The 14,656-nt window shown below is 47.1% G+C and overlaps 1 protein-coding gene across 1 annotated transcript in view; it reads right to left on the reverse strand.

Moving 5' to 3' along the window:
* The window catches only part of GCFC2 (GC-rich sequence DNA-binding factor 2), a 338,027-nt gene that overhangs the window by 165,549 nt on the left and 157,822 nt on the right, over positions 1 to 14,656 (reverse strand). The window contains exons 8-9 of the mRNA XM_086926254.1: positions 11,477 to 11,597; positions 10,047 to 10,125 (exon numbers count right to left, since the gene is read on the reverse strand). Of these exons, the coding sequence (XP_086782380.1) occupies positions 10,047 to 10,125; positions 11,477 to 11,597 (200 nt within the window). The remainder of the gene's footprint in view (positions 1 to 10,046; positions 10,126 to 11,476; positions 11,598 to 14,656) is intronic.

Genomic DNA, 14,656 nt, shown 5'->3' on the forward strand with positions numbered 1-14,656 from the left:
CATTGATCAGGATCCCATGGAAGAGAACCAACACCACTACCCTAACTTTTCAATCATATTTGGGTTGATGTTCATCAAGTCTTCGAGCTGCCCTTCTGAATGAATCCATTTTATTTGCAACTCCTCTTGTAATAGCCTCATCTTTAGCCGCGCCAGCGGGATCAGGTGGATTATGGACGAGATCATGCCCAGTAGCGACTTGTACAGCCGCACTTAAACAGACTTTCTTCTCAAACTTTTTAGAGCCAAATTTGTTAACCTCCTTGGTCTGTGAGAGAAAGGGTTTGTTTTGGTGTGTATCCAGGTAGGAACCAACAAACATTGTCTGTCTTCGAATAGTTGAGGATTTTAGAAAATTCCAAGTGAGACCCAGTCTGTGAAACAATAAGAGGCAAGCTTTCGTAGCTTTGGACACTTGCTTTGGTGTTGAGGCTTTCATCAACCAGTAATCTAGGTAGGGGAATACCACATGATCTTGTTTTCTAAGAGTAGGTGCTACCAGGGCCAAACATTTGGTGAACATAGGAGGAGCTGATTTGAGGCCGAATGGGAGGACTCTGAACTGGTAATGGGAACCGCTATGGTGAAGCAGAGATATTTGTGGTGGTTGGGATGTAAGAGAATGTAGAAATACATATCCTGGGAGTCCAGAGATGTCTTGCAGTCTCCGCTGTTCAATAGGTGCAGGATGTCAGAAGGATTGCTTGTGTAAGAATTTGTTTAGCTTCCTGAGGTCTAGGATGGGTCTCCAGTCCCCGGTTTCTTTCTTATAAGGAAAAAACATGAGTCGAATTCCACACCTTTCTGTAAAAATTCTACTTTTTCTATTGCTCCCTTGAAAAGCATTATGAGGCCTTCTTTTTTCAATTAGTGAAAACGTGGTGGGTGTACTCCCCTTGGAGGATTGTTTGGGGTTCTTTCGGTAAACTCCAGGATATGGCCATAGATGACCAGGTCCAATACCCATCTCTCCGAAGTTCGTTCTCAACGGAGGGAGGCTGTTGGAAATGTTCACACCCAAGGGGTGGATGGTACCTGGTTTAGGTAACTTCTTACGACCTGTGTCTCCACCCTGGGGGAAGGGGTTGCTTTCTATGGGAGCCTTGTTTTGTATATGCCACTAAGGGTGGTTAACGGTAAGGTTGTTGAAAAGCATGTCAGTATTGGGAATGGAAGGGCTGTTACTGCTGAGAGCACTGGTATCCTCTGTAGTTTGCAAGCCACCTTGGCATCTGGCCATGTTGGTGTCCGTTCTGATTGCCAGCAGAGCATCATCCATGTGCTTTCTGAATAATGTCTCCTCATCTCATGCCATATACAAGACATTGAACTGTACCTCCAGCCGGAAGGATGTAGTTTAGGGCCAGGTCTGTTGTCTTGAGACTGCTGCTCTTGCTAGTCTGAAAGCCCGTGGAGGCGATATCCATTTCACCGTCCATTATTTCTGATGAGGCGTGCTCTCTATCTTGCAAGATTTTCCCTGCTTCAGAATTTTTGTCATCAAGCACCAGGTCGATGAGGGTGCAGATATTTGACCATACCTGCCGATCGTAGCAATCCAAAATGCCAGAGAATTGGACTTTTAAACGGTTATACAGACATGATGGTGCACCTCTTGCCTATATTGTCCAAGTGCCTTCCTTCTTTGCCTTGTGGCATAGAGATGGCTGTGGCAGAATTTTTGGATCAATGTTGCAACGCTTGCAAAATTACAGCCCTGTAATTTTGATCAATACGAGAGAGAACAGAAGCCACCGTAGCAGTATTTCCCATAATTTTAATGCCTTTTTCCCAAACATAATTAATGATGGGGCTGGCTCGGACGGACTTCCTGGTGTGTTCTTTAAAGTCACAAAGAAAGCAGTCAGACTGCTAGACAGAAATTGGCAGGTGAAACCTCATTGAGGCCCTGTCCATTACATTGTGAAAACCCTCAAGTCTACAGGCTGTGAGGAAGATCTTCTCGCGAATCCAAGATGGACGTGTGAGCACAGGGCTCCCGAGACCCTTTCCGCCTCCTGCATCTATCCTGCCACAAATCCTGATATAAACGACGGGTTCTACTAGCTGATACCCTGCTGACACAGGAACTCTTTTCAAAAATCGATTTGGCCGCCGGGAACCGGACTTGCTAGACTTCGAAACTCCGCGGCCTACATCGAGGGCTATCCACGGACTTTAGTCCCCGAGGTACCCAGGTGGCAATTGAACAACAACGGCCAGTGAGACTCGGCCACTGCACCTGTGGTACTTTCGGTTTCGTTTTTGGCCATTGTCTACTGCGACTTGCTGCCTGTTAACACTGCTGGCCTGTGCCTTGCTACCGGCTATAAACTTGTCTTTCGTCCTCGTCCCCGGACTCTACAAGTCAGCTTTGCGGAAGGCCATTCTAACCAGGTCCCAAAAGGCCCGTCAGGGCTCGCTGCTCAAAATGGCGGGCAAGACGGAGAGCGAAAAGCGGGCCACCAAGGGCACGTACCGCAGGGGTACCACCCAATCCAATACTATGGATCGCTTCACTCGCCCGAAAGGATCCCCTGGTGGTGTGGGTACAATTCTGGACGAGACTGGAGATGGCTCTCCTGCGACTAAAGAATTGACATTGAGGGACGTCATGGGCGCCATTGCAAGTGTGAAGACATCTATGGGCCAGCAGTATGAGACACTGGCTTCTAAGATAGACACGGTGGCGATCGAAGTCAACCTCATCAGGACGGATCTCGCGAAGACCAATGAGCGGGTCAAGTCCCTGGACATCAAGACTGCAAGTCTCACTATGGATGTCTCGGATCTTCAGACCGAAGTTCGTAATCTCCGGTCATCTAATGACTTGTTTGCCCGTCAGCTGGATGATTTCGAGAGCCGGGCTAGGCACAACAACGTCCGCATCATCGGTGTTCCGGAGAAATCCACGGAATTATCTACAGATCTCCTGGTGGAGGACCTCGTATTGAACCACTTAACACCCAAGGGCCTCAGTAACTTTTTCACGGTGGAGCGTGCTCACAGAGTTCACGGCGGGAAGCCTAAACTGGGTGCCGCCCCGAGGCCTATCAGAGCCAGGATTTTTAATTTTCGGGACAGAGACGCTATCCTTCAAGCATCACGCACCAATGGTCCCACAAAATTTGAAAACGCATCGATCAGTTTTTATCCGGGATTTTACACAGGCGGTGCAAAAACAACGCATGGGCTTCACGGGGGTGAAACAACGTGTTAGAGATATGGGACTGAAATACGCCATGCTTTTCCCGGCCCGATTGAGGATTGAATATGAGGAACGTATGCTCTTCTTTGACCGCCCTGAGGTTGTCAGTGACTGGCTCGATACTCTGCCGACACATCGCGCTCGCCCGGAACACCCGAGGGGCCCTGAAGGTGGCCTGGAGGAACAGGAGGAGTGAGTCCTCACCGGTGTGCGAGCTCTATAGACTTATAGCAGTGGTTCGATGATTCTTGTGTGCATATATTGGTGATTACCCGGGGGCGGGAGGAATCAGGACTCTTCCTCCTCTAGGGGTTTCTTCTCTCTTTTTGTAGATTAGTTTAATGGGGCGACAGGCACACTGCAAGTTGGGGTGGCTTTTTGGTCTAACGCAGGGGTGCAGGGTGGGGGGGGGTGTTTTGGGGACTTCTCTGGGGATGGTGGGGGGGTATTTGTTTCTTTGTTTATTTCGAGGCTACGCTTTGCTGCATATTTCGTCTTCTGTGCCTGTTTCTTTGTGGGGGGGCACTGTTCTCATTTCTGGGATGGGGGGTAGAGGGCTGAGGGAGCTGAGCTGGAATGTCAATGGTCTGGGCGATAGGATAAAGCGGGGGATAGTTTTGAAGTACTTGAAACGTCTTTCCCCGGATATAGTGTTATTTCAGGAAACACATCTAATAGGGAACACATGCCATGCATTGAATAGACGGGGCTATCGTCTGGCTGCACACTCCGGATTCACTACTGGGTCGAGGGGGGCGGGCGTCCTCGTCAGGAGCTCCCTCCCCCTGGAGATAGAAGACACTGTGCTGGACGATAGAGGCCTATATGCGGCTATTACGGGCCGCTGGGAAGGGAATACGATCTCCATACTCTCTGTATATGTCCCGCCAGGCTTGCAATCCACTACATTCTCTGACTTGGGAAGGGTGGTTTGGGGTTTCCCCGAAGGTATGCTGGTTGTGGGTGGTGACTTTAACTCGGTTGTCTGTGGTAGTGAGGATCGTAGCCAACCCCAGGATTCTCCCAAAATCACAAACATGGCTGGGCAGCTTGCTGGATGCGCTGGGTCTAGTGGATTGTTGGAGGCAACTGCACCCCGGACAGGCACAATATACCTTTTATTTGGGAGCACATGGGAGTCTTGAGACTTGATTATCTCCTAATACCGCGGGGTGCAGGTGGTCTCTGTGAGGGAAATTCGACACCTGGCTAGGGGAATCTCGGACCATTCCCCGCTCTGGCTTACTATTGATGTGCAGTTGGGAGCTGAGGGCCAGGTTGCTCCGATTAACCCCTGGCACCTTTGTAATCCTAAAACTAGATCTGAGGTGGTTAAGTGCATGGACTATTACTTTGCTGAGAACGTGGGGTCGGTGTCCTCCTCCATCTCAATATGGGAGGCTTATAAGACTGTGATCCGTGGTCAAACTTTGTCCTTGATTGCCAGTGCGAGGAAAAGCAAGAATGAGGAGGTGGTACGTTTGGAGAATGAAATTACTGCTTTAGAAAAAAGAAGAATTAGAATCTGGGGTTGCACCTGAAGGACTGCATGTTCTAGCCCTTAAACAGTCTGACTACAGGACTCTGGTGACTGATGCGGCCAGGGAAATGAGTCGTGAGCAACAGGGGAGCCTGTATGATGTTGGTAATAAAGCGGGAAAATTGATTGTTTGGTTGGATAAAAGAGATAGATTAAATCATGTGGTGTCTGTTGTTGAAAGAGCGGATGGGGGGCAGGTTGTGGACCCGGTTGAGATAGTTAGGGCCTTTGCCCAGCACCTTCAGAAGGTTTACGCGCCGGTTTCGGACAGACCGGAGGAAGACTCACATTTGCTATTTAGAGATGTCGAAATGCCTAGCCTGTCGGAGTCGGACAGGGAGCTTATGGAGGCGGAATTTTCCACCGATGAAATAGCGCTCGCTATCCGCTCCCTTCGCTCGGGGAAGGCCACCGGCCCGAACGGCATCCCAATCGAGCTGTACAAGTTGTGTCCTGACAAACTGGCGCCACATCTTCGCCAAATGTTTTTGGAATCGCAAGACCTTGGATCCCTTCCTCGGGATCAGAGACTGGCGTCTATTGTTGTCATCCACAAAGACGGGAAGCCCCGTGGCCAATGTTCATCGTACAGACCAATATCGCTTCTGAACGCCGAGCCAAAGATCTTGGCAAAACTTTTAGCAAATCGGCTGATAAAGGTGATCAGCGATTTGATACACCAAGATCAAACTGGGTTCATTCCCCACCGAAATACCGCGCTCAACCTTCGCCGCCTCCATGGCGTGTTGGCAAGGGCGGGGTCGCTTCATGAGCCGGCCATCTTGGTTTCTTTGGATGCCTCGATGGCCTTCGACACGGTGGAGTGGCCGTATTTGTGGGCGGCCCTTGCAAAATTTGGTTTTGGCCCCAATTTCATCGGGTGGGTTAGACTCCTGTATGAGCAACCGCTAGCCCAAGTGGTGGTCAACGGTACGGCCTCGGAACCTTTTGTTCTTAGAAGAGGCACGCGGCAGGGCTGCCCCTTGTCACAATTGCTCTTCGCGCTCGCCCTTGAGCCCCTCGCAGCGTGGCTTCGGTGGAAACCATGGCTCAAGGGCATCAGGTGGTCCCCTGACTTTGAAGATCGTATATCGTTGTATGCGGACGATATTTTGCTGTACTTAACTTCCCCTCGTAAGTTGTTAGGAGTATTGTTCGACGTTTTGAGTTCCTTCGGGAAGAATTCCGGCTTGGTCATTAATTGGGCCAAGTCCTGTATTTACTCGCTTACTGGAGAAACGCCTCTCTTGCCCCGCGTTTGTCCGATACCGATTTCGCACGTCGGTTTTAAGTATCTGGGGATATATATAACGTTGGACTCCGCAGCCCGATATGAGAGGAATTTGCTTCCTCCGCTTCTCCGGCTTAGATCAGACGTTACGGCGTGGTGTAGCTTGCCGCTGTCCCCGGTGGGGAGAGCGGCCCTCTTTAAGATGATGTCTCTTCCCCGATTCCTGTACGCCATCCAAAACACGCTTGATTTGGTGCCTGCCAGTTATTTCTGCGAGATTGAGGGCCTCCAGAGGAAGCTAGTGTGGGGCGGGCGACCTCGCATTGCATTGGCGAAATTGTCTTTGCCCTGGTACGATGGGGGCATAGCGTTGCCCGATATCAAACGATACTATTGGGCATCCCAATTAAGTGCAGTCAACCACGCAATGTACGGTCCTGTCCCTAATCCTGCGTTCGAAATGGATAGATGGCAACTACCGGGAGGCAACTACAATAGGGCGCTCTACTCTAGATCGGCTAGGAAGAATCTGACTGGCCCCACCGGGGTCGCGGTACGGGTGTGGGGTAGTGCAACCCCTGCCACGGGGTGGTCGGACAGGTTAACTAGAGCTACCCCGCTTTACGCGGCGTAGAGACTGGGCGGTCTCTGGACGACGACGGGATTCGACAAATGGGTCCTCATCGGTATCAGCAAGGTCGGAGATCTCTGGGTCAAGAATAGAATCAAAACCTTCAATGAGCTCAAACGGGAATATGCATTGAGTGATAGGGAACACTTTCGTTATATCCAGATCCGCCATGCGCTTGAGTCGGTCTTTCCAGCCGGAACCACTATTCCGAAGTCCTCTCCCCTGGAAGGTAGAGTGCTTGACGGATACGTCCCAGATAGCACTATTTCTCTCATTTATAAAAAACGTATTAATGACCGCTCGGACCTACTCGTACAGCTTTGTGGGGCTTGACCGGTGATGGACTGGAGTTGGACGATGAAGACTGGCAGGCCGCGATATCTTCCCCCAAGGAGGTCGCGGCTGGTGCAACTGAAGATTCTACACCGAGTCTATGTCACGGGTCCATGCCTGATGTGAATGGGTTATTCTGTGGATGGGTTGTGTAGGCGCGGCTGCGGGATGCTTGCTACCTTTCTTCATATTTTATGGGAGTGTCCGGATATTGTGGCATTTTGGAACCGTGTGCATGCTGTTATGGAAGAGGTGACGGGTGTGTCGTTATTGCCAGAGGCCAGACGCTGTTTGTTGAACGTCTGGGAGCCGAATGACTACAGCGTTGCTCAGACTCAATGGGCCACCCTTGGCAACATGATTGCGAAAAGGGATATAGCCCAACTGTGGGGATCTCAGAGGGCACCTCTAGTCCCAACATGAAAAGAAAACATGGACTGGTGTATTTTCAGAGAAAAAATTGTGTATGTTGCCCGTGGCAGACCCAAGAAGTGGGGGAGGATATGGAGCCAATGGAACTCGTATCGGGGTGAGATTTGCACCCCCCCTTTTGTAGAAGTCCCTGACATTCCTCTGTCCCCGTGACCGTGCATTCCATGGCTCTTACATCCTATTGTTTATGACTTGCTTGCCTGCTCTCGGCCCCCCTCCCCAAGATCCTCCATCCTTTATCAAATAAGCTCATTCAGCTGAGTTTGCTCCCCTTCCTGCCTGGGACAGCCACTTACTGTATAGTTTATCGCCTCGGAATTTTTGTTTTTGTGCTTGTTTTATAAAATCTAAAATGTGAAACCTTTCATTCATCCTCCTATCACCACAGGATCTCTACAATGTTGTGCGATATCGCTGCCGGGCCCACGGGTTGTCGGCTGATGAGCTGTGTAACATTGCAACTTTGATATTTATTGCCAACGGCCGGCCTCAGTGGTTGTAGGTCTGCAACTGTATTACTTTTCTTGTAATAAAGGTTTTCAAAAAAAAAAAAGTCTACAGGCTGTGCTGGTGAGGGCAATGGAGTCTGAATAACGTAATCATCCCAATCGTCCTGTGGATTCGAGGGTCCTGAATCGCTCCTTCTTCCCGGTCATCTGATGACGATGAGTCTTCCCTTGGTGGTGCTGTGATATTGGACGCAAGCACCATCCTGGGCGTAATAGGTGGAGAATAGTCCATGGAGTAAGAGGAGAGGTGGGCTGAGGTGCAACTACTGGATGCTCCTGCGGAGGTTCAGAGAATCTTTCCTGGTAATCCTGCAGCATGGCCTGCACATTTTGAATTAAAGATAAGGGCATCTATACACCGCCCTGTCTGTGGATCAGCATAGTTTTGATAATGCTCATAGCTACTTTTAGTAGGAGGGGCATAATACAGTTGGTTGTACTGCTCCTCCTCCTCAAAATCGTTATCATCTTGGTACTTGACTTGGAGCTCTGATGGGCTGTGAGCTGCTCCAAAAGGTCCATCATAAGACTCCTTCCCGTCCAATAGGTGACTTGCAGGTGGAGGAGACAGGAGAGGAAAAACCTTGCTGGGGGAAGTGCGTTCATGTCTTACAGGTGTTTTTGCGATTTATGATATTTTCGCCATGGTCGACAGTCTTGTCGACGACATAGTCATCGGAGTAATGGCCAAAGGCAACGGGTCATGTCTTGGGGTAGTGGATGAACACTCCCCGTCAGAAGGGTATTTGTCAATGGTGTTGTCGGTAGTAAGGTCAACATGGTCGTCAGCGGTGCCGTAGACAATAATATTCTCATTGATCGGTGCATCGTCAGATGTCGTCGTCGTCGTCCTGCTCATCGTCTACGGTCTTGTGGATGAGACGGTGAGGACAGACATTATTCTCTGCCATAATGCTGTTGATGTGGCGGTGCAGTCAATGGGGCTCTAAGAGGAGTCTTGTGCCTCAGAGGAAGAGAATGCGCACGTTGCCCAGCCCTGGTTGATATGTTGGGTTCAGAGGGGACGGCCTCTGCGGAGACCGATTTCTTTTCCTACTTTCTCAGAGGTTCTTTAGGGTGATGCTTTTTTTACAGCCTTCATGATCTCCCCAGATGTCCTTGTTCAGAAGATCTAGATCTCTTGTGAAACATTGCAGAGGTATAATGGTCAGAAGAGGTGTGTTTCTGAGTTTTAGTTCAGTAGCAACAAAAGGAGGGTCCCCTCTCCGTCCTTCAAGGTTTTGGAGGTAAAAACGCAACATATTTTATACTCCTTTACCTGGTGCTGGGGATAGAGGCAATAAAGACAATCCTTATATGGATCATCCACATGCAGCCTTTTATTTCTGCAGGTTACTGGTGATCTGAAGAGGCCTTGTTTCGACTTGTCAAACATACTGGGAAATATCTGAGATAACATTTCAGACACTAGAAGACAACTGGCAACACTGTCGCCTGATTGGTTGTAGTTCAAGTTTGGTTCTGTTTTATTTAAAAGTACATAAATGGCTACTAAACTGACTATTCATTGTCAGTATAGCCTATGATAGAGATACATACTGCTTTACTATAGTAGAGTTAGACTTCCACTTCAACGACTAGGAATTAATCAAGCAAATGAATCTAAAAAGGATCAAATACTTGAGAAACAGGAATAGGCTGGGGTAGAACATGGAGGGGGGTAAAATGACATTGAACGTAGGGAGAAACTAGACTGATGCCATGCCACTTTGCATTTTAGTAGATAAACGTTTGCAACAATATCTTCAATGGAATCGGTTATTCAAGCTTGCGGATAAATGATAGAGGTTCTGAAACAGAAAATCTAAGTCTACTGAGCACTACATACATTGTTAAATTTAAAATCTGAGTATTTAACAGAATTCTTGTCTGCTCATCTGGCTCAATGAGCTGGAGTTGGGAGCAAATCAGACAAGAACAAAAAAGTAATTTATCTATAGAAACAGTAAGACAACACTTGCTACATAATGATGTTTAATGATTCTATTTTGTCACTTTGATCTTGAATCAGACATCAATGATCACTACAGGTAAAGTCATGGCATGGTCCAGTAAACCAAATCCACCGTCACATTCCACTCCTAAAGACCGGAAGCAGTAACTTTAATTTTATGAACAAATGCCACTTTCCACAGACTCACCTCCGTAACATGCACTCTTCCAGCGGATTTCTTGCCTTCTCATGATCATCTATGGGGGCTTCAGATGTAGCAGATATTCCTACAAATATACATGTTACATAGGTGAGATCGAACAAGGAATAAAACAGTAAAGCAGAGAGACAATTCACAGAAGGCTGAGACAAAAGAGGTCTGGAGATAATAGATGGTAAGAAAACTTCACTGTGCTGCACCAGAATACCTTGTGAGTGGTGAGTGTTCGGAATGTATGGTTTGTCAGCACAGATGCCATGCTGTTCTTCCATAATCTCAATTGCATACAGTACTGCGAATGCGGAAACATGTCTCTCCGAGATTACAGGCATTTTAGTGACCCACCTTGTCAAGAAACAAATGTAGCACAGAAGCCAAATGAAACATTGAATGTGAAAATGTAATACACCTTAATAGCAAGCATTTGCAATGCAACATGTCTCCCATTTACAAGACTGAGCTATTAGCATTGTAAATGCCAATAGCTTAAATTCTTGCAAATGCGAGACCTATTGAATTGCAAATATTTTTGTTTCCAAGTGCACCATGATGCGCTTGCACATGAATAGAGGCCGCGCCGAGTCTAAAGACAGAGGTGTGGCAAACATTCAAGTGAAAGTGCTTTATGGGGCGTTACCACCAAAAAAGCATTTGTTTGAAAAACAAATGGTTTTTTTTTGTAAAAGCGCCCCTCGCTTTCATTTTATTATTTTTGTGGCGCCCGTGTTCAGAAAAGAAACATTAATACTAATCAAGAGCGCAAAGCACATACAGTGCACCCCAGAGGGGTAGAGGTGAGGGGGAGGGCGGGGGGTGAGGGGTTAGTAGTAGAGAGGGGAAGTCCAGGTATCACCACAAATGTTTGCATGTTGGATAAAATTGCATAGAACCTTCAAATAAAATATAATCTGTTCCAAACAAAATCAAAGCATGAGACTGCAGCACTTGCATAATATCAGTCTTAGCAACCATGCATACTCTATGGAGCCCATATAGGTGTTCTGAGGAAAACTGTATCTCATATTCTTTGCTTATACTATTAAGGAACTCTGTTTCTGAACAGTTTTAAAAAGGGCTAATGGCACAAACAACCACATACTAACTGCATAGGCTACTCATTGCAATACATTTATCATACTATAGATATGTTAAATCATTTATTTTAAAAGTCATCTATGACTATGTTCATTTAATCATACATTAAAGTGTCAATATTAAAGGCAGCATCCATCACTATACTGTTAGGCATCCTCCATCGAAACGATAACCCAACTGTGCCTCACACGGTAGACTAACAATGGGCTAGCTTTACTAGAATTTTTTATTCAGCTCCAATAAAATTCAAAGATAAAGTAAAATGATTCCCAAAATAAATCTAAAATGCAATCAACCAGTTATTTATTATAAAGAAAACCAACCTAACCGTTGCAGAGTGTCAGATTCATTGCGCAGATCTTCTTGCCTACGTTCTAGTAAAAGTTTAGCCTTCTCATGTAGCAGTAGATGCATGGCAGCTTCCAGCTCATTGATACGCAGGATCTGCAACAGGTCAGAGAACCGAGATATACTCAATCAAGGATGAAGTTTATTGGCATATGCCTTTTTTATGCCAAGTAGGCAAACAACAAGATGGTCTAATGTACTTTGCCACAGTATCCCACCCTCATAAAATAGAACAGTCAAGCCTGAAGCTTTTCATCATGTTCAAAGTTGACGACCCATCCAAAGTCAAGTGGATTTGCCACATCCCACGCAAGGCTTAAACACCCACATGAACTTAGGAGAAAACAAAGTGCAGTACCCAGACCCATTGAGAGTACCCACGAGACATGTTATAAAGAATCAAAACCATACTTTAGGGTTTGTGAGGTTTACCTATGCATGGGGCAGCAAATGTTAAAAATAATCAATTCAAAACATTATGCTATATTCACATGCTACTATCAAACACAGGCCCTCAGTATCTCAGACACCTGGTATCACCCTGTAAACCACATTGATCCCTACAGTCTAGCAACTCCAACCTCTCTGCAGTTCCTAGATTAAGACAAACAAGACAAGGAGGGCTTGCGTCCTACCTAGGACCCAAGCTTATGGAACACACCATCCCAGTCAGTGAGATGGAATGTGTTACTCGCCTGTAACTGCAGTTATCCAGTATGGATATCTTTCATAGATTCACATGCCTGAACCATTCCCAGTCATCAGGATGGGAGTCCCCTGTACATAAATAAATTAATGTCTCATAGACATATATACATAGTAATGGGCCAGAGGCCTCTCATTAGTAACATATCCATGTCCTATTGTGGAAAGGACCAAACTTTGGCGAAGAGCCATTAGCTATCACCACCCTCTGGAACCTTCCTGGAAGGAGCTCTAGACCCTCAGATTTTTGTAAGCACAGTGCTAAATAGATGTTTAACTGAGAGAACTAAGTGAGCCCTTCCAGGGGAGCTGGGTGGGTTGCATGTGAATCTATGAAAGATACCAATACTGGATAACTGCAGTTATAGGTAAGTAACACATTCCTTATCCAGTATTAGGGTATCTTTCATAGATTCACAGGCCTGAATCAGAGTAGCAAGCAATGATAAGCACATTTCGAATGGTACAATATGAAAGATCACCAGATAATAAAAAATCAAGGTACCAAAATGTAATATCAGAGAGAAATGTGCATGTATACAAGAGGAAGGTGGGATGAAGAGCAAAGGCTCACCTCTAGTGAAATAGATGGCGGAGCACAGCTTGTCCCACTGCTGCATCTTTCATGAGTTCTGTATCCAAGCAGTAATGCCTGGTGAACGTATGCGGCGTTTTCCATGTTTACGCAAAGATGGTGAACCATGCGATCGAAAAAGGCATTCCCTAGAGACCCCTTCTGGGGACACCAGCTTGTGTAGTGTTGGCATTTAGCGTTCTGCTTGGTTGCGAAAAGGTCCAAGTGAGGAGTGCCCCATTGGGAGAAACTGCGATTGAGAATCTGCTGATCCAACTCCCACTCTTGGCAAACTGTTCGTGGTCTGCTCAGTGAGTCTGCGAGGACATTGTCCATTCCTGGAACATACTCTGCACGAAGGGAAATGTTGTGAAGAAGAAACCAATGCCAGATTTTCTGCGATTCGTGAGATAACGTCAGGGAACGGGTCCCAACCGGTTTGTTTAGATAGTGCATCCTCGTGGTATTGTCTGTCCGCACGAGCACTAGAGAATTTTAGATCCGTGGGAGGAAAGCCAGAAGGGCTAGGTAGACAGCTCGCAGCTCAAGTAGATTTATATGTAGCTTCCGCTCGGAAGGGGACCATCGTCCGCATATCCGGAGCTCCCGGAGGAACTCTCCCCCACCTTCCAGGGACGCATCTGTTGTAATTATATGCGGAGAAGCTGGAGGCAAAGGCAAGCCTAGCAAAAGGTTTTGAGGGTGAATCCACCACTGTAGAGCTTTGACGTTGAGAGGTCATACAGATGACATCGAACGATCCTGTACACTGGCGCCATTGAGACCACAGCGCTTCTTGGAGAGGGCACATGTGAAGGCGACAGTGCGGAACTAAGAGGATGCAGGAAGACATCATCCCCAGCAGAGATTTGAAAAGGCGTACTGTGAGGGACTTTCTGGATTGTATGCGAGTTGCTAAAGAAATTAGTTTGTTTTGCCGCTCCTTTGATGGAAAAGCTTTTCTCTGGGTTGTGTCGAGAATGGCGCCCAAGAAAGTTATACGCTGGGAAGGTTGAAGGACAGACTTGTCCCAATTGAAAGTGAGACCTAAGCGGTTGAAAAGCTGAAGACAGGCGTTGGAGAACCTGGTCACGCCTGCTAGAGAAGGTGCCTTGACAAGCCAGTCGTCCAAGTATGGGAAGACTTGGTGATGTCGTTGCCGGAGATATGCGGCCACTGGAGACAGGCATTTTGTAAAGATGCGCGGCGCTGATTTTAGGCCGAAAGGCTAGACCCGAAGTTGGTAGTGTCTGCCCGCCATAGCGAACCTGAGGAACTTTTTGTAATTCCGGTGGATTGGGACGTGAAAATAGGTGTCCTGAAGGTCTAAAGACACCATGTAGTCGTTTGCGCTGAGAAGTTGTAGCACTTCTTGAATAGAAACCATGCAAAACAACTGTTTCTTTAGATATTTGTTGAGGCTCCTCAAGTCCAGTATAGGTCTTCATTTCTTCTCCTTTTTTCGGACCAGGAAAAAACAGGAGTAGAACCCCTTGCCCCGTTGATCAGGAGGAACTCTTTCTATAGCTCCCTTCCGGAGCATTAGTGAGAGCTCCAAGAGTAGAAGATGTAAATTCTTGTGGAGCATTGGACGAGGAGGGGTCTGGGGAGGAAATTCTATGAACTCCAGTGAGTGTCCAAACTGAACTAGTTGCAGGACCCATCGATCTGTAGTTATCTTTTTCCAATTGTGTAGGAAATGAGAAATTCTTCCTCCAATCCTGGATGGTGGAAAGGAAGTGGAGACCTGTGGCAGAGAGAAGTCATTGTCGTCGAGCCGCGTCCTTTTGCCTACCTCCTTTCCCTCAAAAGGAGGACTTAGTGTAAGACGACTGTTGTTGACGCTGCTGATATTGCGGTCGATTTTGTTGATTGG

The sequence above is a fragment of the Lissotriton vulgaris genome, chromosome 6 (genome assembly GCF_964263255.1).
Source record: "Lissotriton vulgaris chromosome 6, aLisVul1.2, whole genome shotgun sequence".
In the NCBI taxonomy this organism is placed as follows: Eukaryota; Metazoa; Chordata; class Amphibia; order Caudata; family Salamandridae; genus Lissotriton; species Lissotriton vulgaris.